This window comes from Adiantum capillus-veneris, chromosome 10, assembly GCF_014529385.1.
Source record: "Adiantum capillus-veneris isolate H3 chromosome 10, ASM1452938v2, whole genome shotgun sequence".
NCBI lineage: Eukaryota > Viridiplantae > Streptophyta > Polypodiopsida > Polypodiales > Pteridaceae > Adiantum > Adiantum capillus-veneris.
The window spans coordinates 65,484,302-65,502,564 of record NC_140940.1 but is presented as its reverse complement, the minus strand read 5'-3'; the positions used below and the strand labels follow the sequence as shown (position 1 = coordinate 65,502,564).

At 42.4% G+C, this 18,263-nt stretch overlaps 1 protein-coding gene across 4 annotated transcripts in view; it reads right to left on the bottom strand.

Moving 5' to 3' along the window:
* Positions 1-11,225, bottom strand: part of LOC147448972 (UDP-glucose 4-epimerase GEPI48-like) — a 37,037-nt gene extending 25,812 nt beyond the window's left edge. The window contains exons 1-8 of one of the 4 annotated variants that reach the window (XM_086521363.1): positions 11,050-11,225; positions 10,882-10,955; positions 10,542-10,749; positions 10,156-10,205; positions 9,873-10,008; positions 9,681-9,782; positions 8,857-9,084; positions 8,699-8,777 (exon numbers count right to left, since the gene is read on the bottom strand). In XM_086521363.1, coding sequence (XP_086377489.1) covers positions 8,699-8,777; positions 8,857-9,084; positions 9,681-9,782; positions 9,873-10,008; positions 10,156-10,205; positions 10,542-10,733 — 787 coding nt within the window. In that variant the 5' untranslated portion in view covers positions 10,734-10,749; positions 10,882-10,955; positions 11,050-11,225. Of the gene's footprint in view, positions 1-8,698; positions 8,778-8,856; positions 9,085-9,680; positions 9,783-9,872; positions 10,009-10,155; positions 10,206-10,541; positions 10,750-10,881; positions 10,956-11,049 lie in introns of those variants that run through there. The other 3 variants (XM_086521360.1, XM_086521361.1, XM_086521362.1) reach the window with 3 other exon arrangements.
* Positions 11,226-18,263: the final 7,038 nt, after the last annotated feature.

Genomic DNA, 18,263 nt, shown 5'->3' with positions numbered 1-18,263 from the left:
CCGCAGACAGGGCAATCTGAGATTGCAAATTCAATTGTTCTGGATTTATTGAAGTCTTACATTTCTGATCAGAAGACTCAATGGGAGAAATATTTGCCTTTGGTGGAATTTGCCAACAACAACACGGTTCACTCTTCGACGGGGAAGACGCCATTTGAGATCATTGAAGGTGCTCCGAAGGTTCCACCCTTCCTAAGCACTAAAGATAAGATTTTTGAAGCCGACGAGTATACGAGAGACTTGACACTGCATTTGCCAAGGTCCGGGAGGCTTTAGCGAAATCTCAGGAACGACACAAAAAGGCAGCAGATCGACATCGACGAGATTTGAAAATAAAGGAAGACAATTGGGTGCTCTTGCGTTTTGAGAAGACACGCCTAAGAAAGAAAAAGGGAAAGGAGCGGCTTTTTCCAAAGCTTAGCATGAGGTATTATGGCCCTTTCCAGATGAGAGAAAAGATAAATAATGTCTCTTTGGACTGAAGCTGCCCGATACTTGGAAGATTCACGATGCATTTCATGTGAGTCTATTGAAGCCTTTTAAAGGCGATATGCCCGATGATGGGGAGCCTGATGAGCAACCTTAAGTGGAGGAAAGCGAGGAGAACCTCATTCCAGAACAGATTTTGGCCCACGAGGACAGAAAGATAAAAGGTAAAGTGATTAGGCGATTCTTGGTTAGGTTCAAGAACTATCCTGCATTGGATGCGAAGTGGATGGAGGAGGAGGACTCGGGACCTAGCAGATACTGCTCAGATTTTGGAACTTTACCTTGAAGCATTCAGTTTAGCATAGTCTACTCCGATAGAACCCCGACTTCAGCGACGGTGAAACTAGTGCAGCGGATTTGCGCAAGAGGGGAGTCACTCTACTCCTTTGTCAATGGATTACCCCGATTTTGAATAGAGTCACTGATGTTCTCTTTAGGTTTCAGGGATACTAAAGAGCTGAGTAGTATTCTGCTGTTCCAAGAAATGTGAGGCATACGGATGAGATTTAGATTGGCATATTCTGGTTCAAGGCGCTTATCATAGATATCTACTTCTAATCCCAAGGGAGTCTAAAAAATCTTAAGGTCTAAAAAGGCACAACAATCACTATTTGTGGTACAGTTTAGTTTACAAAACTCCTTAGGATAAATTCCTCCGCCTACAGAACTCGAATTCAAGTACATAAAATCTTGAAAAGAAGGAACGTCGGGAACAAAAAGATCATCTACAAAGCGTCTTACATTGCATAACTTGTGCAAAAATATTGGGCAAGTGTTAGCAAGAACAAGACGCTCCATAAAATCAAACTCATAAGTAAAAAGATAGAAATTAGCAAGAAAAACAGCACAATTGATGTCCATAGGGATACCAATTGTTTGCTTGAAAAGAGAGTCGCCGATGGTTATATATAAATTGTCCAAAAGAAAATCTAACCAAGATATGATGTCAATATCATCTACAATCCTGGTGAATCTCTTTCTTCCTTTGTCTACATCTACATTCTTACTTTTCAGCCATAAGAAGTCAAAGTTTAAGGCTGACTTTTCTACTAGCAATGCCTTGTAACTATCCTTCTCAAGCTTCTACGCAGAAACTTTTGAAATAAGAGACTTGACTCTAAATTTAAGGTCCTCCAAATTTAGCTTCATGTATAGCGTTGTAAAGTCAAAAGTTTGGAGACATAAAGGAGAAGATTTCTCCTTAAGGCTTCTTGAAGAGTTTAAAAACTTTATAACAGGAATCACACCTACTGAATCATTTAAAATCCAACTTCAATCAGTAGGTACGTCTGCTTCCTTTAGCATATTTTTCCACAATTCATTTACGCTAGGTAAAATGGCTTTCAAACAATAACTAAGCCATTTGGAAACCTCGGTCAAAGAGGTGTTACAAGAAGCAGCTATAAATCTAGGCTTTATAGGGTTCTTGTGGAACTTCCAAACGGTATATAAAAAAGGTAATTTAAGCTGGCAATTGAAACCAAAAGACTTACAAAAGTCTTGATGTTTCAAGATAACCTCTAGATCACAATCATTGTAAGTCTGAGAGTTTACTTCACCTAACAAGCGTTCTAAATAGAACTTTTTGCACGTAACAACAAAGTTATTAGAGCACTTATCTACGTAAGAGATTACAAAATCACGATGAAATTTCCTAAAAGCATCACGATCAGAAGAAGATAAGCTATTCCTTTCTGAAGAAACGTTCCTAGAGCAAGATGCTAATTTCAAAGAAGCTTTCTTGAGGACTACAAACTTTCAATTGGTAAAAACACCTTGAACTCCTAAAGACTCATACAGAGCAAGATGTCCCAAATGGATCTAGATGCGATTACTAAATACGTTGCCAATTGGTCATGGTCTGAGATTTGGAATAAATTTGTCTGTGATTTGTAATGTGATGTCCTGTAATGTCAAGTGATGTCTTGTGATGTGACTGTCGTTTTGTACAAGTGTTAGATGTGTCGTGTCAAGTGCATCGGCACTAACAGTCTGTCACGTGCATATCTAACCCTATGTGTACGTGGACAAGCTACTTCATGACATGGGTTCAGTTCACTTAGATTAAGAAAAGATATGGCACTTTTGTGAGTCTGTTCGCAGACCGTGCACGTCCAGACACTAGAGTAGAAGCATATCCTCTGGTTGCACATAGCATCATCATCAGATTTCCATCAAAACTATTTTAGCCATTTTTCACTTATTATTATTAAGTGACTTTTGTTGAGAACTGGGTAGGACAATTTGACTCAGCAAGTGTATAAGAAAACCTAGCGCTAGCACTTTCTGGCAGAAGAGGCAGTAGGAAAACTTTGTTCAACGGGCACCTTCTCAGCAAGATCCCCCCCCCCCAAAGACCAGCCTAGCATTTTTGCCAAGATCAGCCAACGTTTTCATCAACAACAAAGCCCTGGCGTTTTTGCATTGCAGATCAACCCAGCCGTCGCAGGTTCCAGCAAGTAGCCTAGCGCTTTGCATTTGCAGGCCACTCTGGAGACAGCAGGACATCAAGATCACTAGCGTTTTTGCATCAAGTACTAGATCAGCCCCTAGCGTTTTTGGAGCAGCATAGCAGCCCAGTGTTTTGTAGTTTCATCGCGACAGAATCAACAATAGCACCAGTGTTTTCAGTTTTCAGCGCGTCGTCGTTGCATCGTCGTCATCGCCGTCGTCACCGACATAGAGTCAAAATTCAGCAGTTAAAGATTTGCAGATTTCAGCCATTAGCGTTTTCAGATTTCAGCCCGTCTCGTCGTCGACATCGTCGACAAGTCCAAAGCATTGTAGAGATTTGTGCAATCAATAGTAGAGCACTCTCGCCATAGAGAGTGGGGTCTTCGGAGGAGGGTTTGACAACATTCTAGTGTCGTATTCTTCTCTCTCTATCTCTCAGTCTCAGCACCTTCATTCACAGTGTTTACCACTTTGTTTGTGATCATTTGCACTCTCTTACTAAAGGAACGGAAGGCTCTCCCTTCCATAAGTAAAAGGAACCCTTGAGCACAGTTTGGAGCACTCATCTTGAGCAAACTTCAACATTCACATCCGCTGCACCTTACACAGTCAGTGTCTACTAAGACAGTTTATGGCCTCTGTCTATTTTGCAGGCGTAATCGAGGGCGATTACAATTCTTTCAAGAGGGGGGTATGTCACAAACTAGTGACGTGGCAGGCCCACAGACACACACACATGACTTCCCGTGAAATGCGCCGACAAGCTGACGTGGCAAACTGTACGGACCCCTGCAAATTGCGCTGACTACTGACGTGGCAGATTTTCCGCAAAACGCGCTGGTCTGTTGACGTGGCAGTACGTACAGATATCCGCAATTAAGGCTCGCAGTTTTTGGTTACAGTTTCTTTTGAGTTTGAGAAGCTTTTGAGTTTAAAATGATTTTGGGGCTCTGCTTTTGGGCATCCCTTTAAGAATAAAAAAGCCTCCAAGTCTCACTTCTCAGAGCATCTAGATGCAAAGACTGAAAGTGAGCACCCGCAGGCTCTTGTACTTTGCACACAGATTAATATAAAAAGAAATACCGAAAGGGGCGCCAGTCTTTGGGCCAATCCTTTTGGCACGGAACTACGCAAGGCCATGTCGTCTTTTGTAAACTGTTTTGAAGTGAATCTTTGTTGTGTCGTGGTAGAATCTAGACTTGGGGTGTCCAAGTTTGTTACACCCGCCAATTGTGCTGGCTCAGTTTTTGGACCAGATGCTTTTGGGGTTTGACTGCTTTTGGGGCTCTGCTTTTGGGGCATCCCTTGTAAGAATAAATAGACCCTTGGGGCCTCACACTGTAGAAAATCTGGACATAGAGTTTGAGAGGAGAGGTCCCCGGGGAGTTGTACTTTGCTCAAGCATTAATATGAAAAGAAATACCGAAAGGGGCGCCAGATTTTGGGGCCAATACCTCTGTGCACGGAACTACGTCAGTCCGTGTCTACTCTCTCCCTCTCTCTCTATTAACATTCAATGAGTTTGAAGTTTTTGTTCGTGTGTTGCTATTGATTTCTCGCTTGGGGTGTCCAAGCCTGTTACATTTTCTCGTGTGAAAACTCATCCAAACCAAAGGGGAAGTGTCCCATTGCGCGGGAGCTCTTGAAACACTCATAGACGTGTTTTAGTGACCAAAATAGAAAATTACAACATGCTGAAATTTACTTACAGCTCACCAAGAAGCTTCTAAAATGCAAGGGAATGCGTCCGAGACTTGTACTTTTGACCTACAGAGATTTTGGCGCCGTTCTGTTGCCGAAATAGGGTCGCCTTGACAGTTGATAGGTTTGGTGAGAGTTTGGTCTATGTGTTCAAGTCGTATGTTTTCAATTGAACAAATAAATACCAAACAGGCACTTTTGCCCTCTACTGTGTGCTGGCCAGTTATATGGTTCTATCACAAACCGCTAATGTGTCAAGTCGCTAAAGATTGATTGGGTTGGGCACCCTAGCCCTAACCCTAGCCAACTTACAGATCCCGGCCGAGGGGCCTAAACCCTAGCAAAATAGAAGAAGACGAAGTTCTTACCAACTTACAGATCCTCTCTAGGTGGCCCAATTATTAAAGAAGGGCTAGGATTAAAATTCTAACCCCCAACCAACTTATAAAGCCCCGTCCGATGAGACCTAAAAATAAAGAAGTCACGCCCACACCCAAGAATTTGTATTAGTTGTTGATGACGTGGTTGCAATACGGACCCTCCGCAAATCACGTTGATAATGCTGACATAACAGTGTACGGATGCCCGGATTTTGTGTTGGTTGTTGGCGTGACAATTGTACGGATTTTCGTAATTTGCACTAGGTAGCGCTAGCTTTTGGACCAGATGCTTTTGGGACTTGATGCTTTTCATGTAAACTGCTTTTGGTAGGCCAAGGGCCTTTAAATATGAACTATGGGTGACTTAAGAGCGCAATCACTCCTTGCTACTGCAACCTTCCTCGCCATCACCGTCCTGCCCCCCCCTCCTTGCCTAGCCTACCCCTCCTCACCTAGCCTACCCTCCCCGCATTCTCACTCGCACCCCTCGCTTGAATTCGCTTCCCCTCTCCTAGTTGGACCAGGCTCAGGACTATTTCTCGTCCAACGCTTCAGCAAGAGTTCGCCCCCTTTCACCTTTTCCCAGTAGCACACACAGATGGAGACTTGTGCTTTGCCACAAAGACTCAGATGAAGTTCCTTCGCCCGACCCCGCCGAGCCCTCCATCCGACTTGCTTTGTCACCATCAGAGCAAGCGAGCCTTGTAGCAAAGGTGGAGCGCCTTCACGCCACCTCTATCTTTTGCAAGATTTTCGGCAATTGTCCAAGCAGAGGCGAGGTGCGTGACCTCCTTCAGGCCCATCTCCTAGCAAAGGTGAGAAAGATCATCGACATACAGCTTCTTGGGCGAGGATACTACCAGATAGAGTTTCAGTCTCCCGAGATGGCTGCCAAGGTCATCGCAATGAGCCCGCTAGCCATTCAAGCAGTCAGGGATCACTTTCGACAGTGGCGCCATGGGTTCGACCTAGCTTTAGATGTTCTTGCTAAGGAAGCAGACCGCCCTATCTTGGTGTGCTTCCCTGGCCTATAAGGAGGGAGTACCTCCCGCTTCTTTCCAGGATTGGTTCCGAGATTGGGACAGTCTTGAAGACTCCACGCACGGCAGCGTCAGTCGCTGCCTAGGCAGCAGGTATACCTACAGTACGCGTTCTGGTTCGAGACACCCACTCTCCCAAAGATAGTCCTACCTACGGTGAGTGGAGGTTGACTCCGCCAAAATGTGAAGTATTCCGGACTCCCAAACCAGTGCTTCATTTGTAGACAGATCGGCCATCTAGTGAAGGCCTCTCCATGCAAAAGATCTTGACCCGTGCCACACGCTCAGCCTCCCAAGGTTGATTAGTCACATCAGATAGGTACCCAGGGCACACAAGTTGGTGCCTCTTCAAATCCGACCACCATACAGCTGATCGTTGGCGGCAAGTTTACGGCCACCGCCAACAGGGACGGGCTCGCCACACTGCCCCCCCTTGGTGGCCGACCTACGGTAGTCCAACAACAATGGGTACCTACAGAGAATGGCTTTGACCAATTACAGCAGGATACCCCTGAGATGCCTTAGTCTACCTCAGCCTCCACCTCCACCTCCTCCGCCCACCAACTCTTCTGCTCCGCCCCCAACTCCCTCTCCCCCTCCATCGCCCCCCTTCCCGTCCCCCCCCATTCCCCCCGTGGAGGCCTCAGCTTCTTCTCTCGACCCTTCTTGCATTGCCCCTTAGGTACAGGGGACTGAACACCCTCAACCACAGCTAGGCGGTCGGTCTCTTGGCAGTACTTTCGCTACTAGACGCTCGGCTCCGAAGGGATAGCCCTACCTGAGGACACCAATGCTCGTGCAGACCTCTCCTTTTGCGTCGGTTCCTTGCGCGCTTACTAGTTTTGACATTCATTGACTGTGGGACTCCTTCGACTATGGCTTTACCCGATTCCTCGGTGACCCATCTCCTGACCTCGAGGCAGCCTGTTTCAAAGTACACGTTCTCTCATGCAATGATGATAGTAACTTCAATGTCAAATCTAAACCCAATCAAAACATGACTTGGCACCATTTGTCCATTCTCTTAAGGTCTAGGAAGACTGCTACACTTGGCTCTAAAACTCAATCTTCAAAGCAAAGGTTCTTCATGATGGCTACACTTGCTATGTGCCATACGCAGAAGGCTCATTTCTTGAATGTTCGAGGTGGTAAGTGACCCAAAGTTACCCAAAACGCGGAACAGGAACGGCGACGGGCTCCCTGCTGAACAAGGTGGTTAGGTATGTAGTGCTCAGTACAAATTCAGTGCATAAGGTGCATAGTACACGATGGATTGAGTTTTTAGGTACGTAAAAATTCGTACTTTTTTTCACAAAGCCTACAACTGAGAGTACTTCATATGTTTACTTATGCACGTCTTCACAAAGCCTAAAACTGAGAGTACGTCATTAATCTCATCACATGGGTGTGCGTGTCCCAAGCTGGGTCGGGTTTGCAAGGCATTTTAGCTGTAGTAGATGAGCGCACAGTACGTGCAGGAGTACCTAAAGGATGAAAAGCGCGAAAACCAGCCCCAAGTAGACGCTGCAAGGCGATTTCTGAAAAGAGGCCAAATTGGCTAGAATAGGGCAGGGGATTTCTTTTTTTTTAAGCATCCGTATGGATCGTATCCGTACGTACGAATCCGTATGGTACGACCATACTATACGGATAGGATCCATACCGACATACGGATGCAACCTTGCAGCCGAACAGGGGAACGGCACAAGGGTCTAGAACGGAAATGGCGTGGAACGAGAGGCATTAAAAACATCCAAACAACGCAAATTTTAGCTCAGTGTGGTTGAATACTAGTATTAGACTCCTTTGACTCAGGACTCTAATACTCACAAAAAACTCAATTTGAAGACCATTCAACCTTAATATGGCAAACGTGTCATGTAGACTTGCGAGCTTGAGAGAGAGAGAGAGAGAGAGAGAGAGAGAGAGAGAGAGAGCTTGTACTATGTAGCCTTGTAGACTTGAGAGCCTAGAGCTTGAGAGTCGAGACTCAAGAGGGTAGAGCTTGAGCCTTGGCCCTTGAAAGCTTGAGTGCATTGTGAAGATAACAGGATAGAAAAACTAAAATCTGAAAATCTGGCCATTCCAGACCTGCCATTCCGGTATTCACCTGCTTGTCCGGAACGGTTGGCCGTTCCAAGACATTCAAGAGATTGCCACATGCCCGGAACGCCGTTCCGGCATCCCCACCCCCCCGGTGTTCCCAGTAACACTGGGTAAGTCTTCCTCCATTGCTGCAGATACATTCGCAACAATATGATTACAGCTCACCCATTCTCTTTGGACTCTTGGGAAGGGGCCTATTGGTTCATCAAACCAAGCCCAATTACACAAATTACCCAGCAACTTTTCAGATTCGGGGATAGAATTCCATTTTCTTCAAGACCATTTCTACGGAAACTCAAATGATTTTAATTTCCACCTGAGGTTGACATTGCACTCTCCTTATCAGCCACCTTGACAGCACATCACTTTTTGCATTTTAGGCATTTTAGTCATTTGCAGTGTACTATCCCATCGCAGTAAGGCCATTTAGCACAGCCATGGAATCTTGCATTCACCTTTCAACCTTGAGGGGGAGAGAGAGAGAGAGAGAGAGAGAGAGAGAGAGAGAGAGAGAGAGAGAGATCATACCTTTGGCACCTGTAAAAAGTTTTCGAAGAGCTGCAATATGGCCATCGGCTAAGTCCATGACATGAATGTAGTCACGTACCTGCACAAGAAAATGATTATGTACTCGAGCTACAAACTTAAAAGTGCAAGCTTGAAAGAAAGCCAATTAGGAATCTCACTCCTGTTCCATCTCTTGTGGGATAGTCAGTTCCAAACACTGACAGCTCGGCAAGCCTTCCAACAGCCACTTGTTGTACAAAAGGCATAAGATTATTGGGAATCCCCCTTGGATCCTCACCAATGAGCCCACTTTGGTGTGCTCCAACCGGATTAAAGTATCGCAGAAGAATCACACTCCACTCAGGATCAGCTTTTTGTACATCCCGTATTATCTCTTCAATAAATAACTGTCAACCAAAATGTGTGCATATAAGCTAGACATACAGGACATTTTTCCATTGCCATATGATGAAAGCTGCAATAAATATTCTGTAAATTAAATTCTGATATCTTTGGAAAAAAAAACTGATAAAATGAAAATGACACTCTAAGGACCAAAAGTCAGCCTGGTCCTCTTCCCATGAAGTAGAATTTCAGAAGTGCCATTAGAGAAGAAAAACAATACCAAAGGGCAAGCACATTTCACAATTCCTAGCCTAGCTCAGACTTCTCCTCCATCCCATAGACTTTTACACACACAACACATGTCATATCTGCTCTTCAAGAGTGTCAAACATTTCAACTACCTTTTTCATTACCATTACCAAAAATGGAAAAGGTGGTTGAAATGTTTGACTGTCAAACAATTCGACTACCTACCTCAGTAAATAAATCTAGCGCATTAAGACACAACAGTAGTTTATACTCCAAGGGGTCAAGTTAAAGCGCTCGTAAATCATGCTATGGAGTCCTTTAAAGATTCACTAATGGAGACAAACCTATTTGAGCCACCAGGGCATGCACTTGATGCAGATGTTATCCTATAGAGCAAACAAGAAACAACCTTGGTACGCCCATAAGGATTTGTTGCCGATAAGGGGAAGTCTTCAGTGCAGGGTACAGATTTTGGTTGTCCATAGACTGTTGCAGAGGAAGAAAATACAAGCTACAATAAAAAGAGGGTCTCATGAAATCAACCATAGCTATTTAACATCAACCACATATAAAAAAATTAGGTAGCTTCATATCTCCTCACCTTCGTGCAGCCATGCTCATTCATAAGATCCAGCAAGTTAAGTGTGCCAATAAGATTGTTCTCGTGATACAAGAGCGGTTTGGCAACACTTTCACCCACTGCTTTCAAACCTGCAAAATGAACAACAGCATCGAACCTGCAAGGAAACATTAAAGAAGCCGTTGATTGTTTGAGTAGTCACAATCATGTTATTATAATCGCCACTTGCTTGCTTTGTAAAAAAAAAAGTCGGCTCAAACTTTCTTGCAGATAGAAATCAAAACCACATGAATAATTTTCTTACCTGACCATTGAAAATATCTTCTCCAACTGGTCTTTGTTCCGAAGATCAACCTGAGAAACCCCAACATAAAGCATTATAGAGCAACAGAAAGAGACAAAGAATTGGAAGCCTTCACATTATTGCCCGGATTAGGGAAAAGAAAAAACGACAAAGGAGTCATACACCGTTTACATGCACGCACATATCACATAACACATTTGATGTAGGGCAGCATGCATCACAAACATGAATAAATGACAATTTGCTGCTACTGCAGCCGCAGATTGGCACCTCATGAAGTCCGTGAAAAAAATTCCCCAAAAATTAACACCTGTATGACTAAACGCTTGACACATCATACCAGCCATGTGATGAGTGAAATTCAAAATGCGAATCCATCGTCATACCTTGTAAAAGAACAAATTTTTTCTGTACTTTCCAGCAAGTTTGGCAACTCTCTCAATCGCTTCTTCGACAGAATTGTCAAGGTTATCAATAATATAAACCTTGTAGCCAGCCTCAAGAAGTAGTAACGCAGTATGACTACCGATGTAGCCAGCACCACCAGTGACCAAAATTACCTTATCTGTGGAACTCATGCTGGCTGCTCTTCTGCTGCAGATATAAGCGGGTTAGAGTCCAAAAATCTCTCAATCTCTCTCTCTCTCTCTCTCTCTCTCTCTCTCTCTCTCTCTCTCTCTCTCTCTCTCTCTCTCTCTGTGTGTGTGTGCGCGCGCGTGCACGCACAAAAACAGCAAGTAGCAATTTCTTAAATTCAGAGAGTTTTCCGCCCTTATTGATGGTCGAAAAGAAAGCGCTTGCTACATCCAATTGACAGAAAAATACCCTAATCAGCAATAAAAGGAGCACAGAAAACGCAGCTGTCTCTGGAAAAGAAGAACGTTCAGAAATCACCTGATAATGCGTTGGTTTCTGCAGAAAGGCTGTGCGTGTGTGTGTGTGTGTGTGTGTGTGTGTGTGTGTGTGTGTGTGTGAGAGAGAGAGAGAGAGAGGCAATTCGCGAACGCTTAGAATGTGCTGTGCGTGTGAAGGTAGGTAATGGTCTCTTTCGCTGCGGATTCGGAAGCTTCGCCAGTTCAAAGTTCTGCGTGTCCTGAAATGGCGGACGTGGAAAAGATATCGTCCAGCGTGTATCGAGCCTTTGCACTTTTTAGGCTCGTGGCCCCACGGGACTAAGTGACACGCGCATTGAGGGGGTGGGATGAAGGAGAGTCGTAGATCGTGGCAAAGATCTTGGGTACCCAAGATTGCAGAAAGTAGTCTTGGGTACCCGAGATTACTTCGCACCCATGCCTCAAACCCTTGACCTCACCTTTGAGACTCCCAAGCCATATCCACGAGCACCCGCGTGTTTTTGTTGATGGTATGGGACTGAGATTACTCTTATACCAAATGTGAGTCGACACCGCAAAAAGTAATCTCGGGTACCCGAGATTACTTTTTATACCCTAGATTACTTTTTGCGGTGTTGACAAGATCTACGGTGCTCGATGCTCTCACCGTAGATCCCATGCCCCCATGCACGTGTCATATAGTCCTGAGGCTCATGGGCAGCCATAGCAACGAGTGGCCTCCTCCCACTTTTGTGAAGGTCCATGATGTACGATGGAGGCCCTAAGGTTCATGCTCATCTAAGGAGCGGTTCAGACTGCTCGGAACTCGCATAGCGTCCATGCGTTGGCACAAGTTAATTGGTTGAAAAAAATTGTTCCAGTGTCCGGACCTACGGGCGGCCATCCCCCCTCAGATGAGATGAAGGTCCATGCACTTTTCAGCAAAGATTGCGGAGAGGCTTCGAACCTATGTCCCCACAGTTGAGCAACCAATGGCGATAACCATGCAGGCTTCAGCGCCTCGTTGTCTTTTCAGCTGCAGATTTTGATTTTGTAGACGGGTTGTCCAGTGTGAATCGCATTGTGCTGTGAGCGTGTGTGCGCATGGCGACGGTTTGAACGCACCCTAAATTTCGATCTCCCCCTCAAAGGCTTCCCACATGCAAAGAAATTGATAGTTGAGAAGCTTGCTCCGATTTCATAGATGGATGCCCTACGCTCCCATTGCACACATACCCCTTGCAAACAAAAAAATTCTGCTCACATCTGGCTAGAGTTTGTAGGGAAAATCGGCGCCGTAGTGAATTATGTACTCAACCCTACTTTTATGGCTTTTACGATGCGATAAGAAATTAGCTGCCAGCTTAGCAGATTCCAAACGCAGCAGCACTTTGCACTTTCATGTGTGAACCCTTTCAGTGAGTAAGCACATGATGCAACCCTCGATTCAGCGGCCTCCAGCCCTTCAGCTTCAAACCTTGGTTGTCCCAAGATTTGTACGCACATGCAACCATCATTCTCAAACGAAACTCACATAATGATCCTAAGAATTCTATCTGTAGCAAAAATTCAGAGGCCACAGCAGTGAATTGTGTCTCGAGTCCTACTCTCACGCAAAAGATGTAGCTATTAGAATCTTGGAGCCACGTCAGCCTTAGTGGATGTTGCAGCTCACTTTTACGTGCATGTGCGAACCCTTTCAAAAGGTTCGCACATGTATTATAAAATGAACTTCAATGTTAAAAAATGATGTTGTGGCTCCAAGATTCTTGCCCGCCACAGCTATTGTATAATAGTAGGGCTCAGTACAAGTTTCCCACTGTGTCCACAAAATTTTCACTTTGAGTAGCATTCTTGCGACCATCTCACTCATTCATGAGCTTCCGTTTGGGAGTACCATGTGCATGCAAGAAAAGTGGCGACAGGGCTTAGGTTCAAATTTGAAGGGTGCTCAAAAAATTGACTTTGCGCTTTTTCATGTGCACACCTTTTCAAGCATGATAATCACTTTTCACCTCCAAAGCAATGATTACTAGCAAAATCACTAGTAATGAGGCATGATAATTTCTTTTCACCTCCAAAGCATTGATTACTAGCAAAGCTGCTAGTAATGACGAAGGCCTGCTAAGAATGTCAATTTTTAAAGAGGGTGTGGAGCTCAAGAGGTAGATGAGTGTTGAATGTGGTAAGCAGGCCCTAAAGTTGACTCCCTCCCTTAGATTTTGGTTAAATATATACGACTCCTAGTCTACATTTATCGAGCTTCAAATTACACTCAGCCTATAAAAGTTGGGCGTCAATCGATTTTTGTGTTGTGCAGTTCAAATGACGCTTAACATTGTATGATACTATGTCACTACAATATAACAAGTGACACCTCTACAGATGCATGCATTCATAATAAACATTTGAAACATGAGAGAGCTCATATTCAAAATTGCATAGTATTTTGAAGTATCTAACCTTGAGATAATAAGAATACACAAGTTACAACACATTTTATATATATATATATATATATATATATATATATATATATATATGACACCCTACTCCTTATACTTGGGAGTCTAATGACACCTTGCTCCTAGCAAGAAAGTTTCACGGTGAAGCCTTTGTGGACCATTCTAACCTTCATTTGATGCCCAAAATGCCAATGACTCCCAAAATGGCCTCCAAATTTAAGGCCTGGTGGTAAGTATGTCCTAAAAGAGCTAGAGAGAGTAAGTTATGATAGAGGGGGTATAATGTTTTGACCAAAAGGTGCCATTATTCCATTGCTAATCGAGGGTAGGCTTTGATTATTCCATTGCTAATTGATGGAAGGCTATGTGTAGTAGTTGTGATTCGTGAAGTGTGGTTTTTTGAAATATATGTTGTTGTAAAATGTACAAAGAGGGAAATGTTAATAGTTGTATGCAATTAGAGTTTGTGGCATTGGCATATATATGAAATCACCAAAATGAAGCTCATATGATATAGGATTGTTGACAAATGTTTCACAGCGCCTTTGCATGTGACTCGCGCAACCTACAATGCCACTGAATGGGGGGACATGGGGCACTCGGGAGGCGTTGGTAGTGTGTCACCAAATTTCATTTTTGGGGTACTTAAATGAATTTTCTCTCTCTAGATTTTGGCCATTCTAGTGAGAGAAAATGAAAATAGTAGAAGGGCCAGATATGTACAATGGACAAAGAAATGTGTTTGTAAAATAGAGAGTTCTAGAATAAGAATGTTCAAAAGTGCTAACATAATCGATAAGGATTCAACCAGGATTTCATGGGACAAACATGGGATATTTGCCAGTCCAAAATGGATCCCAAAAGCCTCCAAAAGTGGGCAATATGGTTAACCAAAAGTTGGAATTGGATGTTAGTATCCACACATGCCAACCTAAAGCTATGTGGAGATAAGGGATGTTGTCCACGAACCTCCCATGCAAGAGAGAAGGGAAAAGGAGTAGTTCTAAAAATAGAGAATTGTCTCTAAAGGACTTGGTGTGAGTATTTTTTGAATAATTAAAAAAAGAAGGCGTTTTTAAAAAATGGGCCACATATCTTATTGAAAACGGCAAGGTGAACAACTTTCATGCTTAGAGTTTTTTGCTTTGAGGATCGCAAGACTTTTTTTTTTTTTTGCGGGATTGCACTAAAGAGAGCAAGGATACTTCTGTCTTCCTGGCTCTTGAAGCTCCATGAAATCCTCAATCAAAAGGAAGGTCTCGATGCTCCTCTCAAGGCACATCATCTTCTCTGTCTCCCCCACACAAGTCTCCATAGCTCTGGTTGCTCAAGCTTATGCATGATACAGGTTACTACTTCTTACTGCTTACATATCTTCTTTCCAACCTGATTCTTGCTTAATCTTCATAGATCCTATCACTTGCTAGGTGTTTAGGGCCTTGGGATTGAGTTCAACGAAGTGTTTTAAGTGAAAATCCTAATCTCAATCTTTGCTAAATTTTAAACCTTTCATCTCTTCAATTTGTGCAGTCAGAAGTGTGATTAGCTAGTTGTTTTGCTCAACAACTCTTTTGAAGAAGAAGAATTATATTAATACAAAGTCCTTTTGGAGGGGGGATTGGTTCGAAAAAGTTCGGCCTCAGTTGGTCTCTCTCTCTCTCTCTCTCTCTCTCTCTCTCTCTCACACACACACACACACACACACACACACACACACACACACACACACACACACAAAATTTCAATTGTATGTGATGATTTGAATCTAAGTTAATGCTTGATTTGTAATTATCATGATCGAATATGCTCATTGTTACACAATTGATTGATTATTCTAGTTAATCCATGATTTTTGCTACACTTTAGTTCCAATTCTCTGACGTTGGTATTAGAGCATATCTAGGTTATCTCTTTCTTTTTAAAGAAAGAGCGGTTCTAGGATTGAGCATGAAGGGTTGAACTTTTTAATTAACCATTGTAAGTGAGTATTGCGATCTATTAACCCATGTATTGTGCAACCTAAACACCCTGGGAGCTATCGTATTAATAGTAGACCCTTATGGAGGTTAGCTTTGATTTTACCACTATTGAGCGTACAGAAAGCTCAGAAGGATTTTGTTAGCTTCAAGACAATGGGCAATGTTATGACCCCACTGTCTACCTTGATTAGTTAAATAGTTTAAACCAAGGGTGTGTAAGATCCAAAGAGATTTCTCTTGATTCACAAATGGGAATAGTTGTGATTGTTCACACAAAATAGTTATCTCTCACAAGGAACCTCTGATTCACAAAGCACCATCACTATTCTAAACACAATCAAGAAGACTAGAGGGTGATCGACTTCACTAGTTTGGATTTGCACAATGATAATTAGGAAAAATATGAACCCTTTAGGGGCCCTTTGGGATTAAGGTTAATTAGAGGCGAGCCAATAGGAAGAGGGTGGTGGACACACTCTATACCCTCAAAAAAGTAAGGGGACAAGGTAGCCTTACACCTCTTTATGGCCTCTTACCTAGTGAAAAGGTAAGGGAGGTGGCTAGGGGAAAGGGGGGGAAAGGGGGGGGGGGGGGGACCACTTTGACCTTTTTTCCCTCACTTTTGGTCCGGATTTAAAAATACACTAAAAAATTCAAATTTTCAAAAAAATTCAAATTTTAAATTGTCCCTCTTTAAAAGGTCCCCAAACTTATTTCATGGTCAAAAAAGTATTTTTGACCTCCAAAAGTCAAAAACGTGCACTAAAAAATACAAAAATTTGAATTTTTTCAAAAAAGTTCAAAACATCATTTTCCACCCTCCAAAGTCTTTCCAAACCTATTCTATAGCTAAAAAGTGATTTTCTCTCTCTACAAACTCTTTTCTAAGCTCTCCATTGCTGCAACAACCACATGCACCCCCTATAGTATAACACTATCTCTCTACTAGCTTTCTCCCACCTCCATTGTAGCACCATGCAAGCTCCTCCCCCATCTCTTCCCCTTGGCTACCACATAGTTTCACACCAAGCTAGCTCCTCTTCCTTCTCTCACCTCCATTACACCATGAAACAAGATTCTACTCCTTCTAATTCTATTCACTCACACTACATGGAAACCTCTACTCCCGAAGATGGAAAAAATATGAGCTCACATGACTTGAATACCACAACAATAGGAGGTGTGAATAGTGTGTGGGCTTTGCAAGGGTTGATCTCCAACATAAAGATAAAATGGTAAGAAAACTACCCTTGTAGCTTACATTCAGAGCTTAACATCATCTCCATCTTTAAGTTTATCATGCTGGAGAGAATAAACCTCTTTATGACTTTCAATGTTTAGGCTTCATACCTCATAACACTGGGTGGTGCTATTTTGTTGATGGCTTTGGCGCGCCATCTATAGTTGTGTAGCATGTGATTGAGTCTCACAATGCAAGTAAGTTGTGTTATCTATAGAGAGTCATCAAAGAATTTATTATTTGTATAGTTGTCATTAGATTATCAATTTCTACTTTATAACTTTGTGCTCACATAATCTGTTGTTTACTTACAGAGTCAACTTCTTTTCAGAGGACATGAGCAAGCAAACATGTGCAGAGATGGAAATCACTCTATTTTTGTTCCATGAGGAACCTTTCACTACAATGTTAAAGGATTTTGATAAGAATAGTAGAATCTTGAACCAATAGGTACTCTCTAGGAGCTCTTAGAAAAGCCATCCATATAGTACTACTATCTTCCCTAGTGTCATAGACACACAAATACTCAAGTGTATATGAATCTCTAGATGAGGAAGACAAATACTTGTAAGAGAAGCCTAATAACAACAACATTGTTTCCGTTTGTAATTATTTTCATGAGGCTGGATTTTTCTATAAATGCAATATAAATGTGTTTTTTTGTTAAATGGCGTCGCATTGAGTGTATTTAATTTAGATTACTGGAGTTTCATACAGATTTGAGAATTATTGTTGAACTTTATGGATATTTTAATTTGCTTGTAAGATGTTTCAAGTCTCAAGTCTTAATAAAAAATTCAAGCAATTATTTGATTTCAGTTTAATCATTAATGGTTATTCTTATTAAAGTGGATCATAACCTTTGTCAAGATGTCCTCATTTGGGGATGTTGAATATATATCATTAACAATGTTTCACAAGTTGAGAAAGCTAAATTCTTGCTTTCCAACATGTTATTGTTTCCATACTATGCCTATGCCAAGCTTGACTTAGAGAAATGACAACTTGAGATGAAGGTGTCGATGTATAAGGGTGACTTATTATTGACTCATGTTTCATCATACATATATTGTAAAGCCTTTGAGTTTCCACCTTTTTGAGTAGTGGTGACAAGTTTTTGGTATCAAATCTTCTTAAATATCCCTATTCATGAGCTACTGGTAGCTATTTCTTTGGTATTGCTAAAGATGATACCAATAGCTATTACCTTGTGAACTTAATTGTTAAATTGTGGATTTGATTTTTACTATGTAGCTCATTTGGATAGAGAAAGTGTAACATCAATTATAGATACATGCATTATTAACATAGAAGATATGTACCAATCGAGCCTATGTAAACTGCTAATCAAGAAACCTTTGGTTGGATACTATAACAATAGGGGTCACATGTGGTTTCAAATACCAAAGAAATGGCTTAACCAAAACATTCCCAAGAACACGAGATGGACACAAGGAAGTAAAAATTGGCTCCTTGTTTGGTCAATTTCTAGTGTGAATGTTTAGTGCACAGGATTTGTGAGGCCTTTGACCTGGGGAGTTCACTAAAGTATATGTAACATAGCACACGTGTTCAACATAAGGGATTTTGT